We start from the raw sequence: 27,174 nt of genomic DNA, 5'->3' as shown, positions 1-27,174 counted from the left end.
AGCACATTTTCCTTGCATTGTTTTGAAGTGCTTTCGGCGACTTGGGTTGCGCAGTACTTGTTGACTTGAATATTGACGATACCCTGCCACATATGTGGCCAGTTATGACTATCATGATACAGGGGAATGGTTTGGCTTACTCTCTTCATCCCCAGTTTGTGTTGGAACTTAATGTTCCTACCGCACCTGTCAATTCTCGCATCCCACCATTGATACTCTTTGGACAGCGTTCTAGCTTTGCTTGAAACCTTCATCAATACTAGTCTATTCCATACTGCTACTCTAGTCTTACGTCTCTATATTCCCTTGTACAGACACCCGGGCCTAAGCTGAGTCTTGCCAGGTCTTTGACAGTTCCTTCATGACTTCTACAAGTGGCACCTGCCCAATGGGATTTTAAGCTTTTAGCGCCTTCACGTAGGCATAGACATTGCGGTACTGGCCCCCTCCTCGTTTTTTCATTCTCTCTTGCCTTTCTCTTTTCTTCTCTTTTTTCTTTTTGACGAGGAAACTGCATCCGAGCTGTTGCAACTGCTCAATCAGTCGATGACCGCCTTCGCCATAGATCTTCAAGCATCTCTCATTGTCTCATAGTATGGCCATGGTCAGCTCTTGCTACGTACCTGGCCCACTGTGACGCTGGGGATCATTAGGAAGGACGGCAATTCGACGGTTTGAGGAAGGTTGACGCTATGACACATTTGTATGATATTCCTTGACAACGTGGAAAGAGAAATATTGATGGAACAGGGTGATGAATGCTCCAGGTCTAGAATAGAACCGAGATGCTCTGTATACTGAGGAAGGAGCGAGTGGCCGTTGGAATTCCACTTGAGATCACTAGGTCTTCTCATCTGCAACCATCTATTGAATGTCATCTACTTTGTCTCCCTCTTGGATACCAAAGAAAGGCCCTATATTATGCGGAGCCAGAAATTACCGATCTTGGAGCCTAGAATCGCTAGCGAGTGATTGTAGTATTAGGAAGACGGAGCATACAGGTTCCAGGAGCAGAGGCTTTGTTAGAGAAGGAGAGGAACAACAGGAGCCCCTTTATTACGGCGAATCAAGTCCATTTTATCAAGTGTCACTACAAGAGCAGCTCGAACGAACATCTACAGCCTCCATTCATATTCATACCTCCAACTACAAGGACGAGGTCAGCAACGCAACCTCCATAGAACCCGCATGTTCATTCTGGGCAGGGTTAGGGCTAAGCACTGGTGAGATAACCCACCACAAGCACAGCTCGAACCGACCTTCACTTTATTCCCACCTCACATTCTTGACGACCCCCTCACTGACTCAGAAACGCCTTATCAAGTCTGCAATCTGCACACCATACCGGGGTCTATTCGGACCAATCCCAATACAACGTCTATTATCCTCCCAACCATTCTCGATCGACGCACCGCTTAATGCAGCTAAACCAGCGGTCTCCCGTTTCCCGTTTCAGCCTGACACTAAAAGCAACTAAGCCCAACTAACCATGCGGCTTATGCACCTTTTTTAACTCCTTCGACTTAAAGTACCGAGGATCTCATTGTGAGGGTGGGGGGAAGGATTTAACTAGGGCGTGCCGAGCGATGAGATTGGAGATTGATGGGTTCTCCATCGAGAGATTTGATGGTGCACTGTGCACATAGGCCATTGATAGATGGGAAACCGATGGGGTTCTGTTCTGAAAGCGATAACGGCCCGACCGAGAGGGATATTACATGTGTTTGAGGCTGATGGGGGAGATCTCAGATTGCTCCAGCTCAACTTTTAGTACTCATTCTGCTCTGGTCTTGCAATAGTATTGCAATTATAATTGCAACATGAAAATCTGTCCCTATAGGGCCCTCTCGGTGCTCGAGAGAGCCCTTCTCGCAAGCCTAAGGACGTGTCCGGCTGATGGGTCGATGTCCGCTTGTGTATGTACCTATGCCTACCTTACTCCCCCTTGGCCTTCACCGATTCAGATGCAAAATATACTAAGCAAAGGCATACAATTGAAAACAGTGCACCGCCCTCCTCAACATCACCCTGCGCACACAAACCCTCTACCCAACCTCCTCTGCCTACCACACCTCCCTAACCGGCTACTGGCGCTTCGACAATCAGCACATCTATCCAGCATGCGTAGTCTAACCCCCAAAACGCCCAAGACGTCTCTCTAGCCCTCACCACACTGGTCAGCGCAAACGACAACACCCCCCAATGCCACTTCGCGATCCGCTCAGGGGGGCATAGCACAGTAATCGGATCCACGAACGCCGAGTACGCCGTTACAATCGATCTCTCGCTGCTGAATAGTACAGCGTACAATGCCGAGCACCAAACAGCGAGTATTGGGCCTGGGGCCCGGTGGAAGGGCGTTTATGAGACGCTGAAAGGGTACGGCGTTGCGGTTCCGGGGAACGAGGTGGGACTGTGGGTGTTGCGGGGTTTGTGACGGGGGGTGGGAATTCGTTTCATTCTGCTAGGTTTGGGTTTACGTGTGATGCTATTGTTGATTTTGAGGTTTGCTTTTCTTTCCTTTTCTACCTTCTGTTCCTGATCTGATTTTGCCTGCTGCTATACCCGGCTTGAATAATGTGATACTGATGTGATGTGATATGATCTGATATGATATAGATTGTCCTCCCCTGCGGGCTAATAACACACGCAAACGCCACATATAACGCCCGCCTCTTCAAAGCCCTAAAAGGCGGCTCCAGCAACTTCGGCATCGTAACACGCTTCGACATCCAAGCTTTCCCGCAAGACCCATTCTGGGGCGGGGTAGTCGTCTACGACCTTGCGAGCACAGTGGATGCACAAGTCGACGCTCTCGTGAAATTCACGGATACCGTGCACGAGGATCCGTATGGGAGTTTGATTCCGCTTTATACGTATAATTCGAAGGTCGGAAGGAGTGTTATTGCGAATAGTCTGGTTTATACGGAAGCTGGGATTGAGTTTCCGAGAAGGTTTGGTAAGTTGGGGTTTTATGATTGGGCGAATGTTTCGAGTACCATGCGGTTTGGGGGGGTGATGAGTTTGTGGGGGAGTTGGAGCCGGAGGGTGGGTTACAGTATGTCTTGTTCACCTCACCCTAACCCCCGGTAGCCTTGGAGTTCGGGGAAAGAAACTAAAGATGGACACAGCAACAACTTCTTCACCCTAACATTCGCCAACTCCCCGGCAATCCTGCACAAGGCAATCTCCATCCAGGACCGGATGATCGCGGAGGCGAAGAAGGTCGTCAAGAGCGAGGACTGGTCGATTATCAGCCTCTTTCAGCCTTTGCCGGGGCTCTTTGCGCGGCATGGACGCCTGAATGGTGGGAATGTGCTGGGGTTGGATGAGGGGGGGAATTATATTTGTATGCTATGCCATGCCCTCATTTCTTTTCTTTTCGTCGGATTGGGTGAACGATTACGGATGTGAGTTGTGAAATGCTAACGGGTTGATTATTTATGCAGTGGACCTCCTCTGGCTAGCATGGGACAATGTCGAAGATAGCGCGTTCTTCGACTGGGTGGGTGAGACGTCTATCGCGGAGCTAGAGGACTTTGCGAGGTCCGTGGGCGGTGATCATTCGTATGTGTACTTGAATTATGCGGCGGAGAGCCAGAACCCGCTACGGAGTTATGGGGAGGAAAACCTGGAGTTTTTGAGCGCCGTTGCGGCGGAGTATGATCCCGAGGGGGTTTTACAGACGCAGGTTCCTGGAGGGTTTAAGGTTAGTAGGGCGTAGGTAGGCTAGCATGCTGAACTTTGAGTTAGAATCTTGATTTACAGTAAACCACGGATATGGATGCAATTGTACAGTCATGTCATCGTGAATTATAGATATCTTTAAGCAGTTCATATGTACAGTACGGGCTTTATAAGTCTAGAACGAAGCAAGAACCTGAGCTCCGACGAGGAAGAACACTGCGCTCATCATTGCGCCAGGGACCAGGCTGGAGGCTGCGGATAGGGTGCCGCAGCAGGAGTTTCGGTCGTACGTGACGTTGTTCATCTCGGCGGCGACTGCAAAGACGGATCCGTTGAAGTTGCCTTCGTTATAGTAGTCAACCAACAAGAAGTTAGGAGGACGATTCCACATAGCTGGCAGAGTTAGCAATGTACGCCTAGGTAGACTATCGTGTCAAGAGACTTACTGGTGCAGTTGTCGGCCATCCGACCCAGACTACCGAAGCCGTGGTCGGCGTTGGTCTCGTTCAGCAGAGCCGTGTTTGGAATGAGGAGGTTAAGGTTGGCAATGCTGAACTCGATATTGAGGTTGTGGTTGGCCATGTACAACCGCTGCCTGGCATCGGCTGGTGCAAGATCAGGCGGGCGCTGCACGGTGCAGGGGAAGTCCCGGTTGGTAGGAGAGAATAGAGTCTCCCACATCTGCGAGAACTCGTCCATCAGCCAGGGGTAGGCTGTTTGATTGGCCTGGTAGTCCATGAAGACGAGCGCTCGCTTTCCGGAGAGAATGATGTTGCCCAATGCCGGCCAGTCGTCTAGTCCCATCGGAATCATGGGTGGTGTGAACACCAAATCCATCAGGCCGGAGTTTTCAAAGGGAGCCGTGAAGTTGCCAGGGTCGACATAGTCATAGTTTCCGATGAGGATAGAGATTACATCGTACGGGTGTTGTCTCAACCAGGTGGCAACATCAGTGAGATAGTCCTCGAGCGTTCCTGCGTTGAGCATATCGCAGCTCGTGTGGCAGAGCTGCATTGTCCCGTTAAGTAGGTGGGTCTGGAATTGCACTATAGAATGTCAGCTCAATTCTAACTACCTGATAAAAAGGAAGCGTACGCATTCGGATTCCATCGTCTAGCTGGTATTCCACCCCGAGCGCTTGGTTTGCGGCAACGTTGCCTTGGATTGTGAACGGACTGTTGTGGGCAGCAACCATTGTGATGTTGGAGTATTTCCTGTCACAAAACTCGGGGTAGCCATTGCAGGGCTGGGTGTTGACGACGGGGGTTTGAGACGGGCTTGGGGTGGCGGAGTGAGTTGAGTTGGATGTGGCATTGCCGGTGATGGTCGTCTGCCCGCCCATGAGGACAGTCACCGTGTCGGAAGTGCTTGTTGCGGTTGCGTTGGCGGCAGTCGAAGTGTTGGCCCCCGGCGTCCCCGTCACTTCGACGGCCGTTGAGCCGATTACCGTGCCGTGGGTTGTGAGATAGATGGTGGAAGAGTAGGTGATGTAGTTGCCGGTCGGGACGGTGGCATCGTCGATGGTTGTGGTGATTGAGCTGGCAATCTCAGCGAGGGTCTCGGAAATGGCCTGTTCATTGTTGGTATTTGTTCTGGTATTGGTCTCGCTGTCGTTGTCGTTATCGTTGTCGGAGTTGTCGTTGTTCTGGGCGAGCACCCGGCCAACGGCCAGAAACGGCAGAAGACAGGTCAGCTTCATGGTGAAGCTGGATGCAGTACTACGCTGTACGCTGGAGTGAACTGAGAGATACAAAACAGAAACCAAAAAAGATCGAAAGATGGCAGACTCGGCCAACGTCAGACCCAGATTGCCGAGGAGAAGCACGGGAAGAGCTAAGAGTGAGAGTGGCTGCGCTAGGCTGCGCCAGCAGAACTCGATCGGCGATGTCGGTTCTCCCTGGGAGCCAATGGGCCTCACTGTGCGAGCGCCTTGTCGATGATGACGTCGCGGCTGTCAGCACCAAACTTTGCTGGAACAGACGCTGAGTCTGGACTCTTGCTGCCCGTTAGGTTGCCACATTCCTCTGAGTACAGGGTACCACCTATTTGTAGCGTTTTGGGAGTCGCTTGAGACTCCGTACGTGAGACCCATCCTACGGCGGTGGCTAGTTTCAGTGGTTTCAGAGAGGAACAGTAAGGGGCTCAACTAAGTAAAGGGGCAGCTGCGACGGGGTCCTTTGCCTCTCGTAATCTCACCAAGAGATCAAAAGATCAACCGAAGATCCCTAGCCAGTTCAGCGAGCTTCATCATCGCCGGCCCAGGGTGGATGCGCCCGACAGAGCTTGACAAGACTATTGATGGATGCGCAGCTTCTGGCCTTTTTCTCATCCAGCCACAGCCCAACTCAGATCGGTCCTGACGTACTTCACACTCCCTGATCTCATCTCTCGACCACTGTCTTTTCCTTCTTCCAGTCATTTTTATCTCTTCGCTCTCTCGATTCTTGGGTATCACGTCATCCGGAGGGAGAGCTGTGTTCGACATCAATTCATTGTTACTCCGCCATCCTCGTACACGACTCTGTCCTAAACTTCTATATTTATACCTCCGGCGTCCGTTAGCGCAGCCGTGCTTTGGCCGAGTTTTGAATATTGATATCCTTCCGCCCATTCGCATCGGCCAGGGATGGCGGTGCTTCCTCGCTTTCGCAAGAGCTCCGAGCGACCCGCCTACGGCCGGAGTCGAGGAAAGGTCCTCAGACACCGTATCCTGCGCTCGTTCCTTCACCTAGTCGCTTGGATATTTTTATTGCTTGTGGTTATTGGCAATGTCTCCAACAAGCCTGTGTTGCGACAAATATATTTCATGAAAATCGACATGTCTGATATCGTTCCTCTATCTGTACCAAATGCCGTCTTCATCAACAGTATTGCTCGATCTATCGGTCTCCACGATTTCTACCAAGTTGGGCTGTGGAATTTCTGCGAGGGTTACAACAATGAGGGCATCACTTTTTGTTCCAAGCCGCAAACATTGTACTGGTTTAACCCAGTTCAAATTATCCTGAGCGAGCTGCTTGCGGGAGCTTCCAGTATGTTTTTCTGTCGTATCACTAGTGAATATTGCTAACTCGTATAGTTGCTCTTCCATCCGATATCACGGATGCTCTCGACCTCGCCCGGCAAGCCTCGCACTGGATGTTTGGACTCTTCATCACATCAACAGTCCTCTCATTCGTCCTCATCTTCCTATCTCCTCTTGCCGTCTCCTCGCGCCCACCGCAATCACTCTCCGGAGACGCAGGTATCAACCGGATGCACCCTGCTCACCGCCGCCGCACCTTCATCTTCTGCCGCGCATTTCCTTTCGCTATCATCACATTTCTAACCGCTCTTTTTACCATTGTCGCTGCCGTAATCGCCACGGTCATGTTCATCATCTTCAAAAACGTCTTCGCGGGCGACTCATACCAGCTCAATATCAAGGCCGAACTCGGTAGCCGGATGTTGGCGTTCATGTGGATTGCAGCCGCCTTCAACCTTCTCTCGTTCATCGTCGAGCTTGGTTCTTGTTGCGCCGCCTGCTGCGGAGGTCGCAAGGCCCGCAAGCAGCTCAAGCATCGTCCGGGGGGCTCTACTGGTACCGCTACCGGTATTGCCACACCCGAGACCGAGAAAGGTAGCCCGCACTCGCGCAGTCCCACACAGGAGCACCCATAAATTTTCAGCTATCCTGGTATCCATTTTGTATATACCAGCGATAGGAGTCATTCTTAAAACTCATCAATATATAAGTGTCATACAGGCATTGGGCTCCAGACCTTTGAAAAAATTCGGAGGCGGCATAGATCGGTTTAGATAGTAGGTGGGCTTTGACATATTGGTATCTATAGTACACTACTACACGGTTGGCTATTTACGACGTTACGCTTATGAATACAAGTACTTGCTTTACTATATCGCGATTTATGAAGAATGCTCGGAACATCCGAAACCAGACTCGGGCCAGTTCATACCGAAGCGTGGAAAATCCGAAGGATCGGCACTCAAAACGGCTGTCAGTCCCCACGTCATACGGCCCTGCGCCCTGAACCCTGTGCATGGTGTCTTGGAGTCTGAGCCCTTCCCCACGCGAACCCCAGATTCGTACCCCTGCAGAACCCTCCATTGGTTCATGCCAGCATACGACTAATCTTCGTCCGCTTGGCCAATATATCCTCGGGCTGATCTCTTCTTCAAGGTGCAAGGCACGGCATGTACTACGAGTGCACTGCCGGCATTTCCACAGTGGACCTCTGAATGCTCTTTTACCCTTGCACCTGTTGAGGGACTTCGAGCTCGGGGTACCGTGTAGTCCAGTTTCCGGTATTGAAGCTCGGAAATAGCCCTCTTGACCGTAACCGTATATAAGCCCAGTACAACCTCCTGTACGTAGCCTTAAGATACACAAACTGGGCTGCCCTGTGCTACTTCTTTATACAACATACATTGACCACCATGCGCCCCCTCAAAGCCCTAACAACATCCCTCCTCCTACTCCCTCCCTTCGCATCCTCCCTCCCACACACCCCCTCCACCCCCCAGTCCGAGTCCCCCTGGCTCACAAAAAAGTACCTAGGCGTAAACCTAGGCGGGTGGCTCGTCCAAGAACGCTCGCTGGACACAGCATTCTGGTCCACACACGCCCCCTCCGCCCCAGACGAATGGACCCTATGCACAACCCTTGGACCCCAACAATGCTCTGCAGTCCTGGAACACCGCTACGCAACCTGGATCACGACATCCACAATCGACTCTCTCGCCAACGTCGGTATAAACCTCCTCCGCATCCCAACGACCTACGCGGCATGGATTAACCTCCCAGGCTCGGGATTGTACAGTGGGAACCAAACGGCCTACCTAAGAAGTATAACCGAGTACGCGATTAATAAGTATGATATGCACATCATGCTCGATGTCCACTCCCTCCCCGGCGGGATTAACGGGCTGGATATCGGTGAGAAACAGGGGAACTGGGGGTGGTTCTTTAACGCCACAGCATGGGACCAGAGTCTGGATGTCATCGATCAAGTCGTGCACTTCGTGTCTACTTCTTCGAATCCAAGGTCATTCACAATCGAACCGATGAACGAGCCAACGGATCGGAATAAGGATTCTGATCTTGGTATGACCGCTTTCGGGACGCCGAGTGCGGTCTCGGATGAGGCGGCGGGGTATATACTGCGATTCTGGAAGGCTGTTCTGGGCCGTGTTAGGGAATGGGAGGGGAGGTTGGAACTGGGGATAAGTATCCCCGTTGCGCTGCAGAGTTTCAAACTTCCCTCGTATTGGGGAGCGAATTTTACGGTGGATGATAACGTGGTGTTCGATATGCACAATTACTATTTCGAGGGGCGGAATGTCACGGCGGAGAATCTGCCGGGGTATATGCGGTCTGATGGGGAGGCGAAATCAGGCGATGGAGTTGTTCCAGTTTTTATTGGGGAGTGGTCGATCCAGACGGCGTACAACAACTCGCTTGAGTTGAGGGAGAGCAATGTCAAGGCGGGGCTGGGGATTTGGGAGGAGTTTATGCAGGGGAGTGCGTATTGGGCTGCGAGGTTTGAGGGGAATGATACAGTTGATGGGGAGGGGAGGAAGAGGGATTATTGGAGTTTTGGAAGGTTCGTTGAGTTGGGGTTCTTTAGTGACTGACAGTCCTTTGAGTAATCGAGGGTTCAATGTGTATGAGAAGTTGTTCCTTGCTTGCTGTGGTATATGGCCATGGTAGATATACGAAGCGTATAGGTAGCATAAGAAAGCTGGCGTCGACATTGCACCGTGCTCCAACATAAAAAAAAAATAAATCAATGATCAACGCGTCTAGGCCCATATGGTAAAAATGACAGATAGGTATTTTATTTTTCATCTTCATTTGGATCAGCCCAGTGCGAACCATGTCACGCTGACAACAACGTCCAGCCCCTTGGCGTCAGCGCCTGGGTACTTGAACGTCCACATCCCATCGCGGTTGACATCCCAGTAAGCTCCAGAGGCAGAGTGCATGCCGCGCTTTCCGGTGTTGGCCGCAGAGCCGTCCGCTGCAGCACCCTTGTCGATCAGGCCTTGTTGCACAATGGTACTGTTCACGGTGAAGCGGAATGGAGGGGGAGTAGAGGGTGTGGAAGGTGTGGTGGCGGTAATAAGGGCCTTGAGGATGCCGTTCTATCACACATGACCCGTTAGAACAGATTTTGTCGGTATGCTGCAGTTGTTGTGTTCAGACGTACAATGATCTCAGAGTTCCATGTTCCGACCTTCTCGTGCTCGTATCCGTCGGCTTGTCCGAGCGCGGTGTCGCAGGCCTGATTGTATCAAGTTAGCCGGCGTTTCGAGATGCGGCCAGCTCAGTAGTATTTGGTGCCCGGTCCAGCGCCCATCGATGGCTGGGAACGCACCTCTGTAGCAATCTTGGTCAACTCCGCGATGGGGACGGGCTAGATGAGAGCAGCGTTAGCGATCAAAGTCGTTTTTCGGTCGGTTGCGCGCGTGCATGATGCACTGGTGCCACTGAAGCCACGTACAGTAGGAGCGGACTCGACGGCCATTGTGTGTGGGATGTTCGTTTGAAGGATTTTTGTGGTTGTCGTTGACTGTTCTGCAACGACTTGTCAGTAAGTATATCGAGTCGACTCGGGATGTGACGTTGTCCGGTGAAGGTTGTGGGCAGAACCAAAGCCAGACTGTGGGGGAGGAATGTGGACCGACACCGGCGACGAATGACGACAAATCTGGGGAAGAAAGATCGCACTTACCGGGAAAAGGGGTTATGGCGTTATGCAGGATGAGATAACAAGGATTGACAAAGGTGCTTGACAAGGAGTGAGATCCAGTTCTTGTTGACAGACTCAAGTGCTTATGAACGCGACTCGCGATTGTTGGTTGGCTCCCTGGTCAAGCCGTCCCACACTATACCCAATCGAGCCGGAGGCAACGCTGAGGGCCGGAGTTAGGCTTTAGCGCTTGTCGCAAGTATCGGTGGCGGCGCTACGATGATCCGCCCCGCGCCTCAGGCAGTCCATACACAGAGCTCGAACCGGGCACGTGGGTGGCTGCAGGCGGCTAACGGCGGCAGAAGAGCCACTACGGCCGAATCCGTGATGGCATCGCGGCCGGCCCCATCTGGTATGCCCACCACGGCTCAAGCCTTTGGAAGTCCAGTCACTACTGAGATCTCTTAGCTTGGCGAGACGCACCAGGCCCGAATCTGTACCGTATTTATTCTGACAGTCTCTTCTCCTGCATATTTTTACAACATTTCACTTACCTGCCACCTCCAATCAAGCTCATCCAGCTCAACTTGACCTCACCTATCTACCCCAACTATCTAGCTCACCTCCTCACCCCGCACCAATGTCTAGCCAGCCACTCCTCCAAACCGCTCCAGGTCCGTCCCTATACCCAACTGATGCAGCAAAATCCTTCCCCTCCCTCCCCCACCACCCTAAACATACGAATCAGTCTAACCATCAACCCAACCCTACAGGCAAGCGCATCGCCCTCCCAACCCGCGTCGAGCCCAAAGTCTTCTTCGCCAACGAACGAACCTTCCTCAGCTGGCTCAACTTCACCGTCATCCTGGGCGGGCTCGCTGTGGGCCTTCTCAACTTCGGCGACCGCATCGGCCGCATCTCCGCGGGCCTCTTCACCGTCATTGCCATGGCCGCGATGATCTACGCCCTGGTCACATTCCACTGGCGCGCGCAGAGTATTCGGAAACGCGGGCAGAGCGGGATCGATGATCGGTTTGGGCCGACTATTCTTGCGATCTCGTTGCTTGCTGCTGTTGTTGTCAACTTCGTTTTGCGGATGCTCCAGGAGTAAGAGTAAGGGGAGGGTATACAATTCGAAGATTTAGTGGGTGGATGTTGCATGCATGGATGGCTGCATGACCATGCGGCATACTTGCGTGTGGGGACATAAACTTTTGGTTACTGTCGACCTTTGCCCGTTGGCTACGTTTACATGGATATGGCGTGTATATTATCGCCTCGGGTCGACTCGAGTCGTGACGTTTATGGTTGAACGGTGCTGCTAACGCTATTGTCTGGTAATGTTCATGGCTTAGATATTTTTGCTCAGATTACTGTACTACGGCGTTGTGTTTGGATGCATTCAATGAGCATATGTTCTTATCGTTCAGCAAAGCCATTCTCGATATCAGTAAATGCCAAATGGATAAACAACACTAACTATACCTATTACATCGCTGTTACGCTTACCAGAAGCCGCAGCGCTGCGTGAGAACATCAAACAAATACTCGAAGGAAAATTTGACAGTCGTAATGATTCTCGTCCTGAACTCCAAGATATTGGCAGACCAGCCTCCAACCCAGGCGCCATGCTAACCCATATCAAGCATACTAGAACAAAAATAGTGAAAATCAATCAGTTCCGCGGGAGTTAACGAGGCTCAGAGTAATCATTCAATGCCACACAAACAGCCCCTCGATGATGTCCACTGTACTGACGGATGATTTGGCCCGACGCAAGCTCCCAAAGGCGCGCGTAGTGGTCACTGGACACGGTGACTAAGTACGCAGAATCCGCCGAGAATGCACAATCCCAGACCCATCGTTGATGATTTGCCAGAGTTGTTTCTAGAAAGAGTGTGCCTGTATTTGGGTCCATAGGCGGGCCGTCGGGCTGCACGGGAAATGCTTGTGGCGGCTCAACATTGTTGACAGGCGGTGTCCCGTTGAGCAAATGGAAGGGAATGCTATCGGCTCTGTCTTTCTCGAATTGCAGGGAGTTGCTTTGGTTCTCTGTGCCACCAGGAGAAAGAGACGCCGGGTTTTTGTCCGTAGGTGGGGACTTGAGTTTCGATCGGGCGGCCGCCGCAATTGCCATTCTTGCGGGAGGGTAGTCTTGGTCGAGATTCCATACTTTCGCCGTATGGTCTGCGGAGCATGTCGCCAGGTGTTTGACATCGGGCGAGAGGAGGACACGGGTGAGGTAGTCCTTATGAGCTTGGAAGGTGCAAACAGGTACGATGCGAGTGACTTCAGCCTCTTGAATCATTCGCCAGATATACACGTTTCCCTAGCGGGGTTAGCGACTATGTAAGCACCTGCAAAAGAGCCGTACCTTCTTGTTTCCTGCACATAATAGGGATCCATCACTGGCGACGCTCACGCTGTGAACAGCAACATCATCCTCTGGAATCAATTGATGCGTGCAGACACTCTCTCCGAGATCCCATACACGGACAATACCAGCGCGGTCACCGCTAATTAGTTCTCCCTGGTTCGGGTGTATGACGACGTCATTCACTGGAGCCTTGTGCGCATAGTTGCGCTGAATATGGCCTGACCTTGTGTCCCATACTTTTACTGTGCCGTCTTCAGAGCTAGTGACCATCCACTTCCCTTCACAGTGGAATGCGACGCCGGTTATGTTGCTTGTGTGACCTTCAAAAGTAACTACAGCATTCGGATTCGTAGACTTGATGTCGTATAGTTTCACAGTATTGAAGCCGGCAACGGCGAGAAGTCGTTTGTCAGGTGTGATGCAGAGGCGGTTTACTTGGGAGTCGGGATGTTGTATGGTCCGCGAGCAGATGCCAGATAGCGCCTCCCAGAAGCTAGCAAGATTAGACACTGTAATACTTAAGGCGAAGATAACTCACCGAATAGTATGGTCATAGCCGGCTGACATGAGACGGAATCAATTCAGCTGCTCTCCAGACCCTCAACCGTCGCGCAGGTACAAGCAACACTCACCAGTGCATAGGATAACACTCATATTGATTGTCGGCTTCAGAGGCTAGAAAGCTAAGGGCGAGTGACGGTCTCCTCTTTCAACTAAGTGTTGGAGGGAGACGATTGGGATCCTGCCGGATTTATGCCTGAGGGGGGCCCAAATTGTGCCTGTCCTGGCTGTGAACACGTGAGCGGTCAACCAAGCGGTGCGAAAAAGTACCTTTTGGATGACTCGATCCCTGCCTGTCATCTCAAAACAACCCTCCATCCGATCTCTATCGGTTCATCATCTCAAAAACTTGCAGGAGGTCTTGACACGCTGTCTATTTCATGATCTCACTGTGAGTTAGACGACCACGTCGCTGATAGGCATACTGTTATCAGTGTGGCTATCTGTTGGACGTCAAGAGTCAACTGAGAGACAGGTAGGGATGACGGAGTTTTGATCAAAAACAAAGGGAAAAGAGCGCGTTTGAATATATCCTGTTGTGACAGGCTGAGCGATGAATAGAGACGTGGTTGAAGGTAATTCTACCTCCCTCAGGTCCTCTACCCGCTTTCCCAATCCTCAAGAGCCTTCCGCTCTTATGGATCTTTCTCATTTGCACATGAATGATCTGGGGCTTACACCTTTCCCTGGATTTCAGCTGGGGGATAGCACCCTACAGGATAAGGAACAGCACTGTTCCGGTGACCATGAAGTGATCAACCCTGCTGGCTGCCATGACGGCATAGATCAGGCAGACGGCGAGAACGTCAAACACAATGTCGGCGTACATACCACGGACGTCGAATGCGACCCACAATCACTCGATATATTTGGTCTGCATGATGATTCGTATGACCCTTTGTTCGATTCCGCGATCCCAGAGCTCGAGTCTGCCTTCTCTCGCAAACGAACCGCGGACTCACAAGACTTGCCGCCTGGAAAACGGCAGCGCTTGGATTCTCCTAGCGAAGCGCCGTCGCTCACTACCGATTCGACCCACGAATCTCCAGCCTCTTTCTTTGACACGTTTGACAATTTATTCGGAAACGGATCCGACCTACCTTTGCCGTGCCCTGATGATCCGCTACCCAACTTTGAAGAGGCAACAATTCAGCCTACGTTGAGCCCACCCAAGACAAGCGATTCGACAAGGGAACGTTTTCTTCTGGATGATCAGGACATTCTTTCCAGCAATATACGTGAAATTCTGCAGGTCGGAAAACAGCCAGAGTATAGCTCCCCATACTCAGTATCGGAAGGCCCTCTTGGCTATCTTCCTTCGTCACCGGGTATCCATGTGAAGAGTGTTGCTGTAGGATTAACGGACCAAGACCGTGAGATTCTGAATTTGCAGGCTAGACTTGCTCAAGTCACACGCGAACGGGACCAGCACAAGAAGTCACTATTGCAATATGCGACACTAAACGACGAGGGGAAATGTCCAGAGCAGGTGCTTCGTGAAGAGAATGTGACGCTCCGGCGTGTATCGTCCAGGCGCCAGGCTCGGATTGAAGAGTGCGTGAAGGAGGCAGCGGACTGGAGAAACAAGCTCCACGCCGTCAGCACCTTATACAACAATCTCCTGTACGAACTCAAAGCGGGTAAACAACCCATCGTTGCCTCCATTCCAGCCGGGTACAAGCCGCCTCATGAACCATTTCCAGTGCGAGCAGCTCCCGTGCAGAGACAGTTCGACTTAGTACAAAATGGAAATAGCGCCCTGCAATCCTCGGTACACTCATGTCCGCCTGGCAGCAACAAACCTCCCGCCTCTACAGCGACACAACACTCTAATCCTGAACATCAATATCAAAGCGTCACTATAGACCTAACCGAAGAACACGAAGCTCCGCCTACTCCACCATCAGAGCCAGACCCTTCTGCAGCAACCCTCCAGTCGCTACGAAGCAAAAAGTACAGCTGGCTACCAGCCGGAAACGACCCGTCCAGGTGCACTCGCACCTCCCATTCACCCGCCATCGATGACGATGAGCTAGCCCAGATGATGGAAGCAGAATTGTCACGGGGGTAACCATTGAGATACCCATTGCATTTTTTTACGGTTGCATAGCGAGGAGTCATGTATTTATATAGCTTATGTTTATGATACTGAAAGGCCTATTGCCATCTCTATACCACAAATCAAATGAGGCTGTAACCATTATACATGTTGCGTCTGCTCTCGTACAGTAGTGTAGATACATCTAAATCAGTGATCTACCTTCTTCCTCTTTTTCCTCTTTCCTTCATGTTCGTTTTCTCCCTCCTCAGACGTCGGCTCATCAATCTCCCCAGCCCGCCCAATCTGATAATGCCTGACAACCAACGCAACCTTCTCAACATCAACACAAGAAACCTCCTGCGCACCTTCCCTCCTCGCCTCCGCATTCAACCTATCCCTCAATCTCCGCACAACGCCCCAAAGCCGTCTATACTCGGGCAGGTTATACTTGACATTCAGCACCCCGTTCGGTCGAACCCCCTTGCTAGGCTTCGCCCCGTCCTTTCGCGCCATAGCTTTCTTTTTTCCGAGAGTTTCGTCTTTGCGGCGGGGTTTTGATTTGGGGGGGTTCTTTTCTTGCTCCTGGGTATCGGCTTCTTTCTTTTCGTCTTCGTCTGCCTCTTCTTCTTCACTCTGCCCTTCCTCCTCCCCCTCTTCAGGAACATTTTCAGAAGGCCCAGAACACGGCTCCGGATAAACACCAACACAAAGCCAAAGATAAACATCATCAGAGTGAAACGGCACGCGATACGGCTCCGCAATCGACAGAATCAACGACGCCGTAGCGGGACCGACGCCGCGAACTGGAACGGTGAGTTTCTCGAGCGTCTTTTGGAGGACTCAGAATTCGTCTTGGGCCTTTTCCTCTTCATCTTCTTCTTTGTCGTCGGAATCGTGATCTTGAGATTGCGATTTGGATGAGGATGAAGGGAGAGATGAAGATAAATAGTCAAAGGCGCGACTCGTCGCATCCCGGATTACCTGCTCCCGGTTTGATTTCAGGATGCCCATGAGGGTTGGGCGGTTCATGCCGTGTTTTCTGGTGCTATTGTTAGCCATCCATATATTTAATTGTGAGGTGAGTAGATAGATAGGTGAAAAGGGTTCACTGGGCATACAACTTCCACTCCATCAACTTGAGAGCTTCGTCCTTTGAGAGATACCCTGACTCTGCGCCCTCCCTATTGCCCTCTTCTTCCCTCCCCTCCCGCCGATCTCTCAGAATCTCAGGCAAAATGCCATACCGCCACTCATCCAGATCCTGAAACTGGCGAACCTGGACGGCGATCTGATTCTGCGTGTCGGAGCTCAACGAATCTTCATCTTCATCTGCATCTTCAGCAGCATCCGCAGCGCGCTTTCGATTCTTTTTACTCTTCGACTTCCCGTTTTTGAATCTGGCTTTGGTGTTTGAATTAGACAGGGCCTTGGATGCGCTGATGCGCTTTACTGTGCTGTCGTATTGGGTTAGGAGGGTGGTGAATGTTGACAGAGTTATTGTGCGGGGGGAGAGGTCTATGTCCGCGCCCATTTTTGATTGATTTTTAGTGATCATGGATGATGGGATTGGGTTTGTTGTGTTTGAGATGGGAATGGGTTGGGAATGGATATAGATTGCGCGTGGGTTTGGTATTTGCGCATGGCCTAGGCGCGCCGGAGCGGAGCTAGAGATTGCGGCTCTGCGTGAGAGATGGATCCACACTTGTACAGCATCTCCGGCAACTTTTGGTGATGTTCTACTATTTATGTTTTTTCAGAATCAATCTGCTGCGCATTCAATACATCATGGGTCGTAATAATGTAAGCTGCAACACTGAGCTAAATCCCAGTGAGGTCTAACGTATCAATTCATACACAGAAAGAAGAGAAGAGATACAGCATAACAAGCAGGCCTGGCCAGATTTCCACGCAACTGGCTCGATCTTCAAATAATATCAATAAATCTATCTTTATCGTTCGGGAGATCGCCCGCTACCTCCGTCCTTCTTGCTCTTGTCCGGGCTTGAGCTGGGACTGACAAAACTCACGCGCTTCTCGTCTTTGCCCCGGTTTATCGGGACAACGGATGGCGAGATGTACTGTCCTTTCTTCATGTTGCCATGTTTCAGAGGTTTGGCGGCGCTGCCTAGACCAACGTCCTTAGGGTCGCTAGTGGTGGTTGAGCGGGTTGCGTCGTCGTCTTCGACGTCAATGAGACTGAAATCGTCCCCATCTTCTGGCTCGGATGAGCAAGGGCCGGGGCTGTCTGAATCGGATGCCGCCTCGAAGTCATCGTCATCGCTCACGAGACTAGGAGCTTGATTTGACTCGACGGTATTGGGACTCAGGTCGACTTCCCGCAGCTCTTCATTCACCCGAGGACCAGTAGGCGCGTAAGGAGACTGGTATGGCACTGGCGGCCGTGTAGGCGTCAGCGTTTGCAACACCGGTGGCTTGCTAGGTCTTTCGACGCCTTTGTGACCGTCAGGGCGCTCAGAGGCAGTCTGCGAAGCTGTTGTTCGCATTGGCTGTCGCCCAGCGGCGAGCGGTTTGTTCGGCCTTGCTGCCGTGGACGGGGTCACCGGTTCGGACTCCGACTCGCCCTCCTCTGAGGAGTAGTCGTCAAGATCAACTGTAGTCTTTGCGTCGCCGACCAACTGGCCAAGGTCAAGCCCGACACCTTTGAGCTTCATCAGAGATGATAGGTGAGGGGTGTCATCTGAAGCAGTGAATGCGTCATTTGAGACTTTAACATTCGGAGTCTTCGGTCCTGATGGCGCAGGTCCAGGTGTTTCCACCGTAGGGGAGCTCTGTTTCGACGACCGCTTGGATGGCTCAGAGGTAGAGGGCGTTCGAGGCGTGGATTCAATAGCATGGGCAGAGCGAATCAAAGGATGGACGAAACCGGGCGTGACTGCTGCGGTTGAAGGCTCATTCTTGCCACCGACAACAGCGCCAGCGTCATCCACTTCGATAGGCTCCCCAGATGCGACAGCGGCCGCGTCGTGGCTAGCAAAGTTGCGGTTATGGGCGATTCGACAATGGTTGATAAAGCCTTGAGTGCTGGAGAAGTTGTCCCTCCGGCAATCCAGGCAGACTAGTTTGACAAGAACACCATCCGATTTTCGTCGGATGATCATAGGGCCAGCTCTTTCCTTTGGAGCCGGGTAGCCGCTGGGCAAAGACTGAAGCTTCGTCCCAGTAGAACCCCGTGAAGGCCTTGTAGATTTGCCGGCTAGGTAGGCAGTATCGATAGGGTTTCCGCGCGTCGAGCGACCCTCCATAGGAGTCGTGGCGCCGAAGCCCATGGGTGTTGCAGGCTCGACTTCGCCTCCATCAAAACGAGGATCAGGCAGCAGCCATCGAGAATAGTGGCGCGTGTAGGGACCATTTACAACACCCCATGGTGCTGGAGATACCGATGCAGGTCCATTTCCAGGAGCCCACACCGACATTCCTGTTCCGTTGCTGACAGACTGCGACGGACCAGCGGTCTGAGATCCAGGATAGGGGATTTCCGCGCATCGGCGCAGTTGTTCCAAAGCGACTTGACATTTGGCGATCTCCTGGTCGATCAAGCGAAGTTCGTTGTGCTTCAGCAACACCTCAAGGCTCAACTGGGCTTCCAAGGTTTCGCGTAGTTTCCCTACATCAACCTTGCGCGCCGCAACCTTCTGGTCGCGCGACGGTGCCGACGGATCAGAGTTACCCTGGTCGCATTTTGATGGTGGCGAAAGTTGGGCGCGCTCGGAAGTCTGGTCGGCCAAAGGTTCCGTTGGCATGATCCCTGCGTCGTCTTTGGTCGCAGGTGGCGCATGAGGGGGCTGCTGAAAGGATGTTTGCTTTGCAGGCGCATCATCTGTCCGCAGCTTTGTTGCGACCGGTGCCTCTCGAGCAGGAGTTGAATCGCTAGAGTTGGATCGCTTGCGCTTCATCGGGGGCAGCGCAAAGCCGTCAAAGCCGTTGGCACCCGGAGGAGCGCAATGAGGCGTGGTGGCGAGCATCTTGACCTTTTCGGTCATTACCTTATCCCCCCCTATAGAAGAGGACCAAGGGAGCAGTCGAAACATGCCATGCGAGTTGTTCTGGGGAAGAGAGCGATCCAGGGTGGTAGCAATGCAGGGATGCGATGCGACACGACCTGTCTCAGAAGGAAGAGGGAGAGGGACAGCGAAAGTTAAAAAAAAGGTAAAATAAATAAGATTATTCGGCGAGCGTCAAGCGATGCACCGGTGCACGCGAAATGCGCAGTAGATCGGAGAAAAGGTTAAGGATGAGGCGTGCAATGCCCAAGCAAGTGAGCGTTTGGCGCTGATCAGTAGTCGGGCGTCGTTTGCGACCGGCGGCAAACAGCAGACAAGGCAGCAAGGGGTGAGAAGGAGCAGCGGCCCAACGGGATCAAAGCGATACAGGTGGAATAAAGGTATTATATTGTAAAGCAAGATCGAAAAAAACACAGCAGCAAAAGGTAACAGCAGAAGGGGCGAAACAGACAAGAGGACAAGCAGGCGAGGTAAGGATAGTGTAGAGTCGGAGAGTACAGGATAGGAACCTCAACACATGCAGCCGGGAAAGCAGGGAATAATCAGGGAAGCACACCGGATCCACGGCTTGTGAGGGGAACGGTGGCGGAAGAAGAAATCTATTAATAACAGAATAGATAGGAACAGGCAGCGGCGATAGAAAAAAAGGAGTCGAGAAGTCCGTCCAGGGACTGGATGAGATGGGGGAGTTGGAAGATGGAATTTGGGGGGGGGATAAGGGAAGTATGAGGAGGAAGCAGAGAGAAGGAGAGGGAACGGGGGAGAGGGACTTGGGAAGTTGGGAAGAGAGTCGAGACTGAGACGGGGACAGGCAGGAGGTGACGAGGCAGAAACGACTCGGGGAGCAGCAGAGGGCGCTGATTGGGAGGCGCCAGCATACAAAGAGCAGCAAAGAGCAGATTCCTGACACGTCAAATCCAGTAGACACAGTCTGGACTGGTCGGCCAGTCTTCATCACGACGGAATGACCTCATGCTTCACTACTCACACTACTATTCTATGAACTGTTCGCTACTACTATTCTCTAGACCTTCATTGATATACTCTACCAGGGTTCCTCTCACATGGCCCCATATTGGCCCTGCAAGACAATCAATTGTCCTTACATCACCCCAGGTTTACGTACCCGTCTCGTCTCCATTTCATTAGCAGCTCGCCCGGCCACCATCACGATTCACCAACCATGCTAATCACTTGGCACGCAGATTAACTCCTGGTACAGAACCTCACTACGCTGCTTCCGGAGATCTTCGAAAGTCCCTGATCCTCCAGTGTTGAAGACACAGAGTAGATACAACAGCCCTAATAGGTCTTCGACTGCATTTACCACCTGGATTCCAGCCTCGCAGCCGTTTAGCTGATGCGCATCGTTGTCCAAGGCCAGTTGCCATGCACTCGGTAGCTCACCAATAGGCAGGCTGGACGTTGGCGGTGGCGTTCTACTAAAAATTGGGTCGCTGATGGTCGAGCTAAGCTATCCAGAGGGCGCGTGTCGCACTGAGCTATATTCGCCGACGGACTGTTGCATTCGCATAGTGAAGGGTAAGTATGAGTTTCACTTTTAAACTGCTAGCAGCCCCAAAGATTCATAGGTAATCAAGGGCATCAGATCATTTCGCAAATCCGGGGTTCTACTCAGACCCTTTTATCTCCAGCCAAGGAAATTTCAACGTCTCAAAAATTCCCATCTTGATCACTCATTATATTAGCCCAATATTAAGCCAGGTAACCTCAACGTCAAGTATTACCTCCATCTTATAACCCATCTCTCCCCACTCAACTCCAGTCCCTGAAACCTCTCCAAGTCCTTGACTCTCTGCTCCAGTGCCATCCTATACAAGCACACCCATAGCAGCCAAGCCCAAACCAACCCCAAGTCCAACCTCTAGTCTCCCAGCCCTATCATCCGCCGTCTCCGATACCGCAGCCCCGTCGCTCGTGCTCGTCGCACTCTCAGTCTCAGTAGCCGTCGATGTCCGCGCGCTGGTGGTAGTCGCCGAAGTGCTCGTCGTGGTCGTGGACAGCTGGTCCGCCGCGTTGCAGTAGGAGGTACGCTGTTGGTTGATGCCGTAGCGGGCTGGGTCATTGGGGCAGTTGTTGTAGCAGCTTTTCATGCATAGCAAGTTAGCGTTATGTCGAAAGGGCTGGAGCGCAAAGGGAGGGGTGGGAGGAGATACGTACGTCAACAGATTTTCAGTCTGCGTGCACAGACAATCCCATTCGTTTGCGCCGCAGTCATCGAGCTGGCCTGAGATGGAATCCACGCAGGCGTCGAGGATGCTGGATTGTTTTGTGTTGGTTAGCTAGCGTTGGGTGGGTTGAGGATATAGAGAGGATGTTGATGTTGGTTTCGAGGACATACTTTTGGGCAGGACAGTCGCTGTCACTATCACTCGTGGATTGAGTGCCAGGGGCAGTGGACGTTTCGGTCTGCTGTGCGAGGACAGAGACGGCCGCGGTGGCGAGGAGAGAGAGGGTAGGAAGGACCCGCATTCTGATCTTGATCTCTTGGATAAGTGTGAGATGACTAGGTGCAACTTACAAAGTCGATAACGTTGTACCTCAAAGAAGATGAGAGAGACTGGATGGAGGGAGGTGAGGATCGAAGTAAAGGCAAGCAAAGAAGAGAACAGACTCCGGGATTCGACTGCCAGGGAAGAGCAATTCATAGATAACACAGGAACCAGCAGCAGGGTAACACCGAAAAGGAGGTCAGGCAGGCCGGGGCCCGGACCCTCAAATGCCAAATATCATTTCCGTCTGAAGCTATTTCTGTATAGAGCACGATGGGGCAATATTGAGAATGGCATTGTGCATGAAGCTAAGCACGCTCTGGGAGAATTATATCAGCCACCAAATGGACGTCAGATCATCCGGGCAAGAATATATCTGTGTCTTACGGTTTTCTTCGACAAGAGGTTACGTTGCATCCGGCCCTGAGCTGGTTTGCAGGTGTCACATACATGCGCAGACCCCAGTTATATATAGACCAAGCAGGGGTCCCGGCGCTGCACAATGCAGATTCTACCACTTACATGATCGTTGACAATGCCATCTAGAAAACCCACAAGAACAACAGCTGCTCGGTAGACCGTACTATCCTGAAACCAAATGAGAATGCGCCAAACTTTGGGCACAGTTCAGCTCAGTGGATTCATCAAATGGACTCATCATAGCGTAGCTTATCAGCGCGGAGTTCGGAGCTGTCAGATATCAGCAGACTATTTACTGACGGCTATAGTTCGGCGCCTGAAAATCTACATTTTTGGCTTCGAAAATGATAATATGGTCGGGAGTACCTGCTTATTATACTTTTCGGAGTGAAGAATAGCTCTTATCGATGGAGGTATATATTTTCGGAACTTTGTCGCTAGGATCGGCGCAAGGGTCTGGCATTTGCACGCTGTAATCTACTTCAAGATTGCGGAGATATATAACGGGACTATCCAAGGGGAGAAAAAGCAAAACATATGGGAAAGGGGGAATGGCGGTTGGGGCGGCATCGCTGATGATAACACTTCCTCTACGAAATCTTCAAAGTCCATACGGAGTACCTCAAGCCAAATGCAGCAAAACAAGCATGTCATGTTCTTAGAAATAATACAAGTATATACAAGTCCACCACAACCAGGTAACAATATGAATAAATCAAGCTCAAAATACCATGTGCTTGTGACAATGATATCAAACACGTCATGAGTCCTGCTCTCCTCAAAAGAATGACCGGGGAATAATGAAACGACTGCCTGCACCGGAGACGGGAACGGGAACGGGAAGGGAGAAACGATGGAATAGGTATAAACATGGCATGGACTCGACGGGTCATGACCCTAGGCAGTGCTTCGTGCGGATAGAGAGACCTAGCCGAAGGGAGATTTGCTCCCTTCTTCGCCTGGGTTGAGGGGCAGGAAGCGTTTTGGGGAAGCGTCGGAGATATGAACACATGATTGATGCAGTTTCCTTAAAATCCGCTAAATGCAATATCTACTCCTGTCCAAAACCTAATGTTTCTTCCACAGCAATAGATAGTTTATGCTCTAGAGTCTCGTGGGTCTTGTACGGTGGAAGATCAAGACGGTTAAAACTAGAAACGATTAGTATAGAACACGAAGAAGTAAAGTGTAGGGAGGACACACCATGTGTGAGACTTGGGCAGGGCAATTGGGTCTCCAGACTTCTCAATAGTGAATCGTCTTGGCCCGTCGGATCCCTGAAGATCTTTGAATCCGTTGACTGGAATGCGAGATGTACCAGTGGTGAACTGCAGCAGGCGAGACTTCTGTTCGGCATCCCAGGTGCGAACAATCTTCCAGAAGTTCTGGATGACCTCGTCCTGTTCCTGGTAGCCGCGGTAATCCGTGTGCTTCTTCCAGTCGTCGACATCAATGTCGGCGATACCACCAATAAGCAGTTCAAGTTCGCGCTCATCGAACACATTCACCAGGTCCGCTGGGATGAGTTCGTTGAACCCAGACATAAAGGCGTTGAACTGTTCCTCCACACGTTTCACGATCTTCCATTCCGTGACAAGCCTAAACTGATCAGTTTCCCATTCACGAGTCAAGAATCGGAGAACTTACTCGACATATTCATGCTTGTTTTCGTTAGTAACTGGTATATCTTCACCACCAGGCTTCAGCTCGATTGTACGGCGCTCTCCAAACTTCTCGTCGTCAACCGTAAACGTCAATTCAATGATGCCCTCAATATCGTTCTCTCTGTTCGAAGTTAGCTGGTATTTCGAGAAGCGTGGGAGTGGAAACATACAGAGTCCATGCCAAATTGCGGTGCAAGTCTTCGTCGACACCCTCCATATCTTGCAAGGACACCTTCTTTCGCAGCATCATCTTGTAAAAGGCTCCGATAAAGAATGAATCGAGGAAGCGACGGTGGAAAATCGCCAATCCAACAACCCGCCCAATAAACTTGAAGTAATTCAGATGTTCCGGGTTGACGCCGGAATGAGGATTAATCTGTAGGGTATAATTATCGTGTGCAGAGTACTCGAAAAGACAGTAGAACGGATTAAACATTTCGTGAGAAAGGAGAAAGAAGAATTCACTGAGACATGTTAGCGCTTCAATTCTCGAATAAATAAGTAGATGCTTACCGGGAAAGACCACCATAGTCCAGGCCGTCTTCGCCATCGAACTTGATCATCAGGCGCTTCTTCAAGTCGGAAGCGCTCTGGCGCATAATCTCGGCGTAGGAGTCCTCGAAAATGTTATTTCGGCGAACCTTGACGTGGCATTGGCCGGACATGATGCGCAATGCTGGTTGTGACCGGAAGTAGATCAACTTCCGCCGGAAGTCACGCTTGTATTGCGGAACACCCTGGTCCAAGGAGGATGGAAGGCGAGGATCATCCCATGTGGTCGTCTTGGTGTTGTGGTCAACGAAGTACACACGAGCCGTGTTTGTCAGGCGCATCTCCCAGCCACTAGGCAGTGGCCCAAGTTGAGAAACGGGTTGCTGCTGAATGGTAGTGTTGCCGCCAGTGGCATTCTGACCGTACATACGGATATACTGCTGCCGTCGCGGATCGACCCAGGTCGTCGTGCGGGTGTTATGGTCGACGAAATACGGCCTGCCTTCAGGTGTAGTTCGCTGTTCCCAACCAGGAGGAAGCTCACCAGTGCCTGCAGTGGTAGCTCCTGTTGCCATCATAGAAACCATGTTGCTGTTGCTGCTACCACTGCCACCGGCGGGCGGGGTTTGAGCTTGTGGCTGACTGTCTGATAAATTAGGTGAGCTGGCTCCAGTTCGATCCTCAGGAAGCATTCGGTTCTGGTGCGCTCTTCGCTCCAACTGCATATTGGCCTCCCGTTGCGTACGCTGCGTTTGCTCATTGTAGTTGGCAGATGGCCTGTTCCAGGTAGTGGTTCGTGTGTTGTGGTCCACATAATAGGTTCTTCCCAAGTTATCCTCACGTCGCTCCCAGCCTGCGGGCAGTCGCCCTTGGTTATCCTCGAATGAACTGAGATTGGGGCGTGGGACGCCTTGTCCGTTGGCGATCGGCGGCGCACCGTTGGGTGGGGCGATCTGACTGGTTGGACGGGTAGCGGATGGGACACGCTGCGGGTTCAACGATGCACTCGATGCAGCTGCAGATTGATCGACGGAGCTAGGGCCAGCAGGGGGTAGTGAAGATGCTGGTGTAATCTGAGGGACAAGCCCACTTGATGTTGAAGATCCGAGCTGTGTCCGGTGCAGACCGTTCGCTTGGTTAGTTACGGGCGTGCTGAGATTGGTCGAGCAGTTAATGATAAGCTTTCCATGAACGACAAGATTATCGTTGGACTTTTTAAGGTCTCTGGTAAGCATTTCTGTCAGACGTCGCGAATATGAAGTCAGTTGAAATGTATTCCGAAAGCGCCGAAAATATGGACGAAAAGCCGAAGATGGCTGGCAAAGGATATCACCTACCATCGCCTCCCATCTGTAGATCGATGACGTCTCCAATTCGCACATTTATCACGCCGAGGAACCCTTGATCCTTCTTCTTGAACTTCTTCTGATCGAATATTTGAACCGCAACAATACTATCTTCATTGACCCGGCTGGATGTTGCAGAAAGATCAGTAGCCGTGGAGACAAGATAGGACCAACGAGACTCACAGGTCAAACATCTCATTCCAGTACGGGTTCAGCGTCTTTTTAATCACCGATGTCGTGTGCGTTTGCTCACCCCCGACGGTGGCCACGGCGAAGGGATCAGGTAAACCTGATTCGGAACAAGGTTAGTTTTAGCTGATATAAAATATCGAAATAAAATCAACCGGAACGTACGGAATACATCGCGCTTATATAGGCCATCCGCAGCGATAACTGTAGCAATCCGGTCAGTCTCCGTCCTCTAAATGCAGCATTTCCGCCGGAGGTTTGATCTCCGATAGAAGGCAAGATCTCTTACTTGTAACCCTGAGATTTGGCTGGCTGTATAGTCACCCTGTTAGCATCGAAGATCGCCATAATAAAGGTAAGACATTGATGGGGAAAAGCCAGATCGTCCAACATGGGAACTCACGCAGGCAGATTGGACCCCATGCTGCACAGAAATATTCCAGTCGGTCGTACACGCCTGGGGGTGCAAAAGGCCGATCAAGGCAAGCCTATAACAGGAGTTTCCGCGTGCGCATCCACCGCAGTTCCAAGGAGAAAACGCCCGACGATAGCGATGATTGTTCGAGGGGATGAGAGATCGGAGGTGGATCGGGGAAGCGGGAGATCAGGGAGGGAAAAGGGCGGTGGGTGGATTGGAACGGGAAGGAGGTTGAAGTTGTGGACAGGAACCAGAACGTGATGATGAACGTGATGAGCTCGGAGTCGACAGAGGCGCGGCGAGACTGCGGGTGTACTTGCACGGTAGTGCTGTGTATTGGGGCTGAGCAAAGGTCGCTGGCAGATGAATGAATGGGAAGTCCTGACGTCGGTGCCGCGGCCAATCAGGGCGAGGCGAGGGGCTCGCTCGGGAGGTGCAGCGCGCTGTTGTGCCAGTGCACTCGAGTCGGGCTGACTGTGGCCGTGGCGAGAGTGAGGGGTCTTATTAATCTAATATCAACAATACGAGCTGAATTAAGCAATTGAGAGTCATAGGGCGGACAGATTCATAAAGGCAGGGTTTGTCTTCGAGTGACCTGCGGGTGATCTTGGGCTTTCGCTGATGGTCTCACAGGCGGGGTGATAAGTGTCCATGCATTGCAACATCTACTACCAAACTACACAGTTATGGCTGGTGTTTCTTACTACTGCCCCTTAGATTTTCACTCAACAGACGCTGCGAGTCAGGAATGT

General features: G+C 51.6%; 11 protein-coding genes across 11 annotated transcripts; 5 read left to right on the top strand and 6 right to left on the bottom strand.

The window, feature by feature from the left end:
* Window positions 1-1,820: 1,820 nt before the first annotated feature.
* On the top strand, window positions 1,821-3,724 carry BDV17DRAFT_280980 (FAD-binding oxidoreductase; the record flags this gene model as incomplete). Its single annotated transcript, XM_073759958.1, has 6 exons — window positions 1,821-1,916; window positions 2,129-2,415; window positions 2,469-2,505; window positions 2,620-3,058; window positions 3,122-3,349; window positions 3,450-3,724. The coding sequence occupies 6 exons, from the start codon at window positions 1,821-1,823 to the stop codon at window positions 3,722-3,724; spliced, it is 1,362 nt and encodes a 453-aa protein (XP_073616942.1).
* Window positions 3,725-3,785: 61 nt separating this feature from the next.
* On the bottom strand, window positions 3,786-5,742 carry BDV17DRAFT_259883 (PI-PLC domain-containing protein). The gene is made up of 3 exons (XM_073757482.1): window positions 4,783-5,742; window positions 4,134-4,733; window positions 3,786-4,080 (listed from the first exon to the last, which is right to left on the bottom strand). Exons 1-3 carry the CDS (start codon window positions 5,384-5,386, stop codon window positions 3,863-3,865), a joined length of 1,422 nt encoding a protein of 473 aa, XP_073616941.1. The 5' UTR covers window positions 5,387-5,742; the 3' UTR covers window positions 3,786-3,862.
* A 108-nt stretch (window positions 5,743-5,850) lies between these two features.
* On the top strand, window positions 5,851-7,445 carry BDV17DRAFT_48815 (SUR7/PalI family protein). The gene is made up of 2 exons (XM_073764618.1): window positions 5,851-6,719; window positions 6,767-7,445. The coding sequence occupies exons 1-2, from the start codon at window positions 6,314-6,316 to the stop codon at window positions 7,345-7,347; spliced, it is 987 nt and encodes a 328-aa protein (XP_073616940.1). The 5' UTR covers window positions 5,851-6,313; the 3' UTR covers window positions 7,348-7,445.
* Window positions 7,446-7,960: 515 nt separating this feature from the next.
* BDV17DRAFT_48817 (glycoside hydrolase superfamily) lies at window positions 7,961-9,496 on the top strand. Its single transcript, XM_073764619.1, has one exon. The coding sequence runs from the start codon at window positions 8,125-8,127 to the stop codon at window positions 9,319-9,321; it is 1,197 nt and encodes a 398-aa protein (XP_073616939.1). The 5' UTR covers window positions 7,961-8,124; the 3' UTR covers window positions 9,322-9,496.
* BDV17DRAFT_259877 (dynein light chain Tctex-type family protein) lies at window positions 9,337-10,424 on the bottom strand. Its single transcript, XM_073757481.1, has 4 exons — window positions 10,191-10,424; window positions 10,065-10,103; window positions 9,897-9,971; window positions 9,337-9,831 (listed from the first exon to the last, which is right to left on the bottom strand). Exons 1-4 carry the CDS (start codon window positions 10,212-10,214, stop codon window positions 9,547-9,549), a joined length of 423 nt encoding a protein of 140 aa, XP_073616938.1. The 5' UTR covers window positions 10,215-10,424; the 3' UTR covers window positions 9,337-9,546.
* Window positions 10,425-10,788: 364 nt separating this feature from the next.
* On the top strand, window positions 10,789-11,780 carry BDV17DRAFT_48736 (putative vacuolar transporter chaperon Vtc1). The gene is made up of 2 exons (XM_073764617.1): window positions 10,789-11,053; window positions 11,153-11,780. Exons 1-2 carry the CDS (start codon window positions 11,020-11,022, stop codon window positions 11,488-11,490), a joined length of 372 nt encoding a protein of 123 aa, XP_073616937.1. The 5' UTR covers window positions 10,789-11,019; the 3' UTR covers window positions 11,491-11,780.
* Window positions 11,780-13,610, bottom strand: BDV17DRAFT_48733 (WD40 repeat domain-containing protein). Its single transcript, XM_073764616.1, has 4 exons — window positions 13,389-13,610; window positions 13,295-13,316; window positions 12,754-13,249; window positions 11,780-12,708 (listed from the first exon to the last, which is right to left on the bottom strand). The coding sequence occupies exons 1-4, from the start codon at window positions 13,408-13,410 to the stop codon at window positions 12,070-12,072; spliced, it is 1,179 nt and encodes a 392-aa protein (XP_073616936.1). The 5' UTR covers window positions 13,411-13,610; the 3' UTR covers window positions 11,780-12,069.
* Window positions 13,458-15,519, top strand: BDV17DRAFT_259864 (uncharacterized protein). Its single transcript, XM_073757480.1, has one exon. It carries the CDS (start codon window positions 13,871-13,873, stop codon window positions 15,386-15,388), a length of 1,518 nt encoding a protein of 505 aa, XP_073616935.1. The 5' UTR covers window positions 13,458-13,870; the 3' UTR covers window positions 15,389-15,519.
* Window positions 15,520-15,565: 46 nt separating this feature from the next.
* Window positions 15,566-19,341, bottom strand: BDV17DRAFT_280973 (uncharacterized protein; the record flags this gene model as incomplete). The annotated part of the gene is made up of 5 exons (XM_073759957.1): window positions 15,566-15,877; window positions 16,022-16,186; window positions 16,340-16,397; window positions 16,477-16,873; window positions 17,373-19,341. 5 exons carry the CDS (start codon window positions 19,339-19,341, stop codon window positions 15,566-15,568), a joined length of 2,901 nt encoding a protein of 966 aa, XP_073616934.1.
* A 1,871-nt stretch (window positions 19,342-21,212) lies between these two features.
* Window positions 21,213-21,873, bottom strand: BDV17DRAFT_290080 (GPI anchored serine-threonine rich protein; the record flags this gene model as incomplete). Its single annotated transcript, XM_073761817.1, has 3 exons — window positions 21,213-21,486; window positions 21,562-21,660; window positions 21,743-21,873. The coding sequence occupies 3 exons, from the start codon at window positions 21,871-21,873 to the stop codon at window positions 21,213-21,215; spliced, it is 504 nt and encodes a 167-aa protein (XP_073616933.1).
* Window positions 21,874-23,364: 1,491 nt separating this feature from the next.
* Window positions 23,365-26,427, bottom strand: BDV17DRAFT_280972 (NEDD4 family E3 ubiquitin-protein ligase; the record flags this gene model as incomplete). The annotated part of the gene is made up of 10 exons (XM_073759956.1): window positions 23,365-23,464; window positions 23,517-23,912; window positions 23,961-24,098; window positions 24,148-24,441; window positions 24,491-25,706; window positions 25,807-25,940; window positions 25,999-26,104; window positions 26,170-26,208; window positions 26,294-26,316; window positions 26,408-26,427. The coding sequence occupies 10 exons, from the start codon at window positions 26,425-26,427 to the stop codon at window positions 23,365-23,367; spliced, it is 2,466 nt and encodes an 821-aa protein (XP_073616932.1).
* Between the last annotated feature and the right edge of the window lie 747 nt (window positions 26,428-27,174).

This window comes from Aspergillus undulatus (assembly GCF_047715775.1).
Source record: "Aspergillus undulatus strain CBS 261.88 unplaced genomic scaffold BDV17scaffold_16, whole genome shotgun sequence".
In the NCBI taxonomy this organism is placed as follows: Eukaryota; Fungi; Ascomycota; class Eurotiomycetes; order Eurotiales; family Aspergillaceae; genus Aspergillus; species Aspergillus undulatus.
The sequence above is the reverse complement of the archived record's forward strand: the minus strand, read 5'-3'. Positions and strand labels throughout refer to the sequence as shown.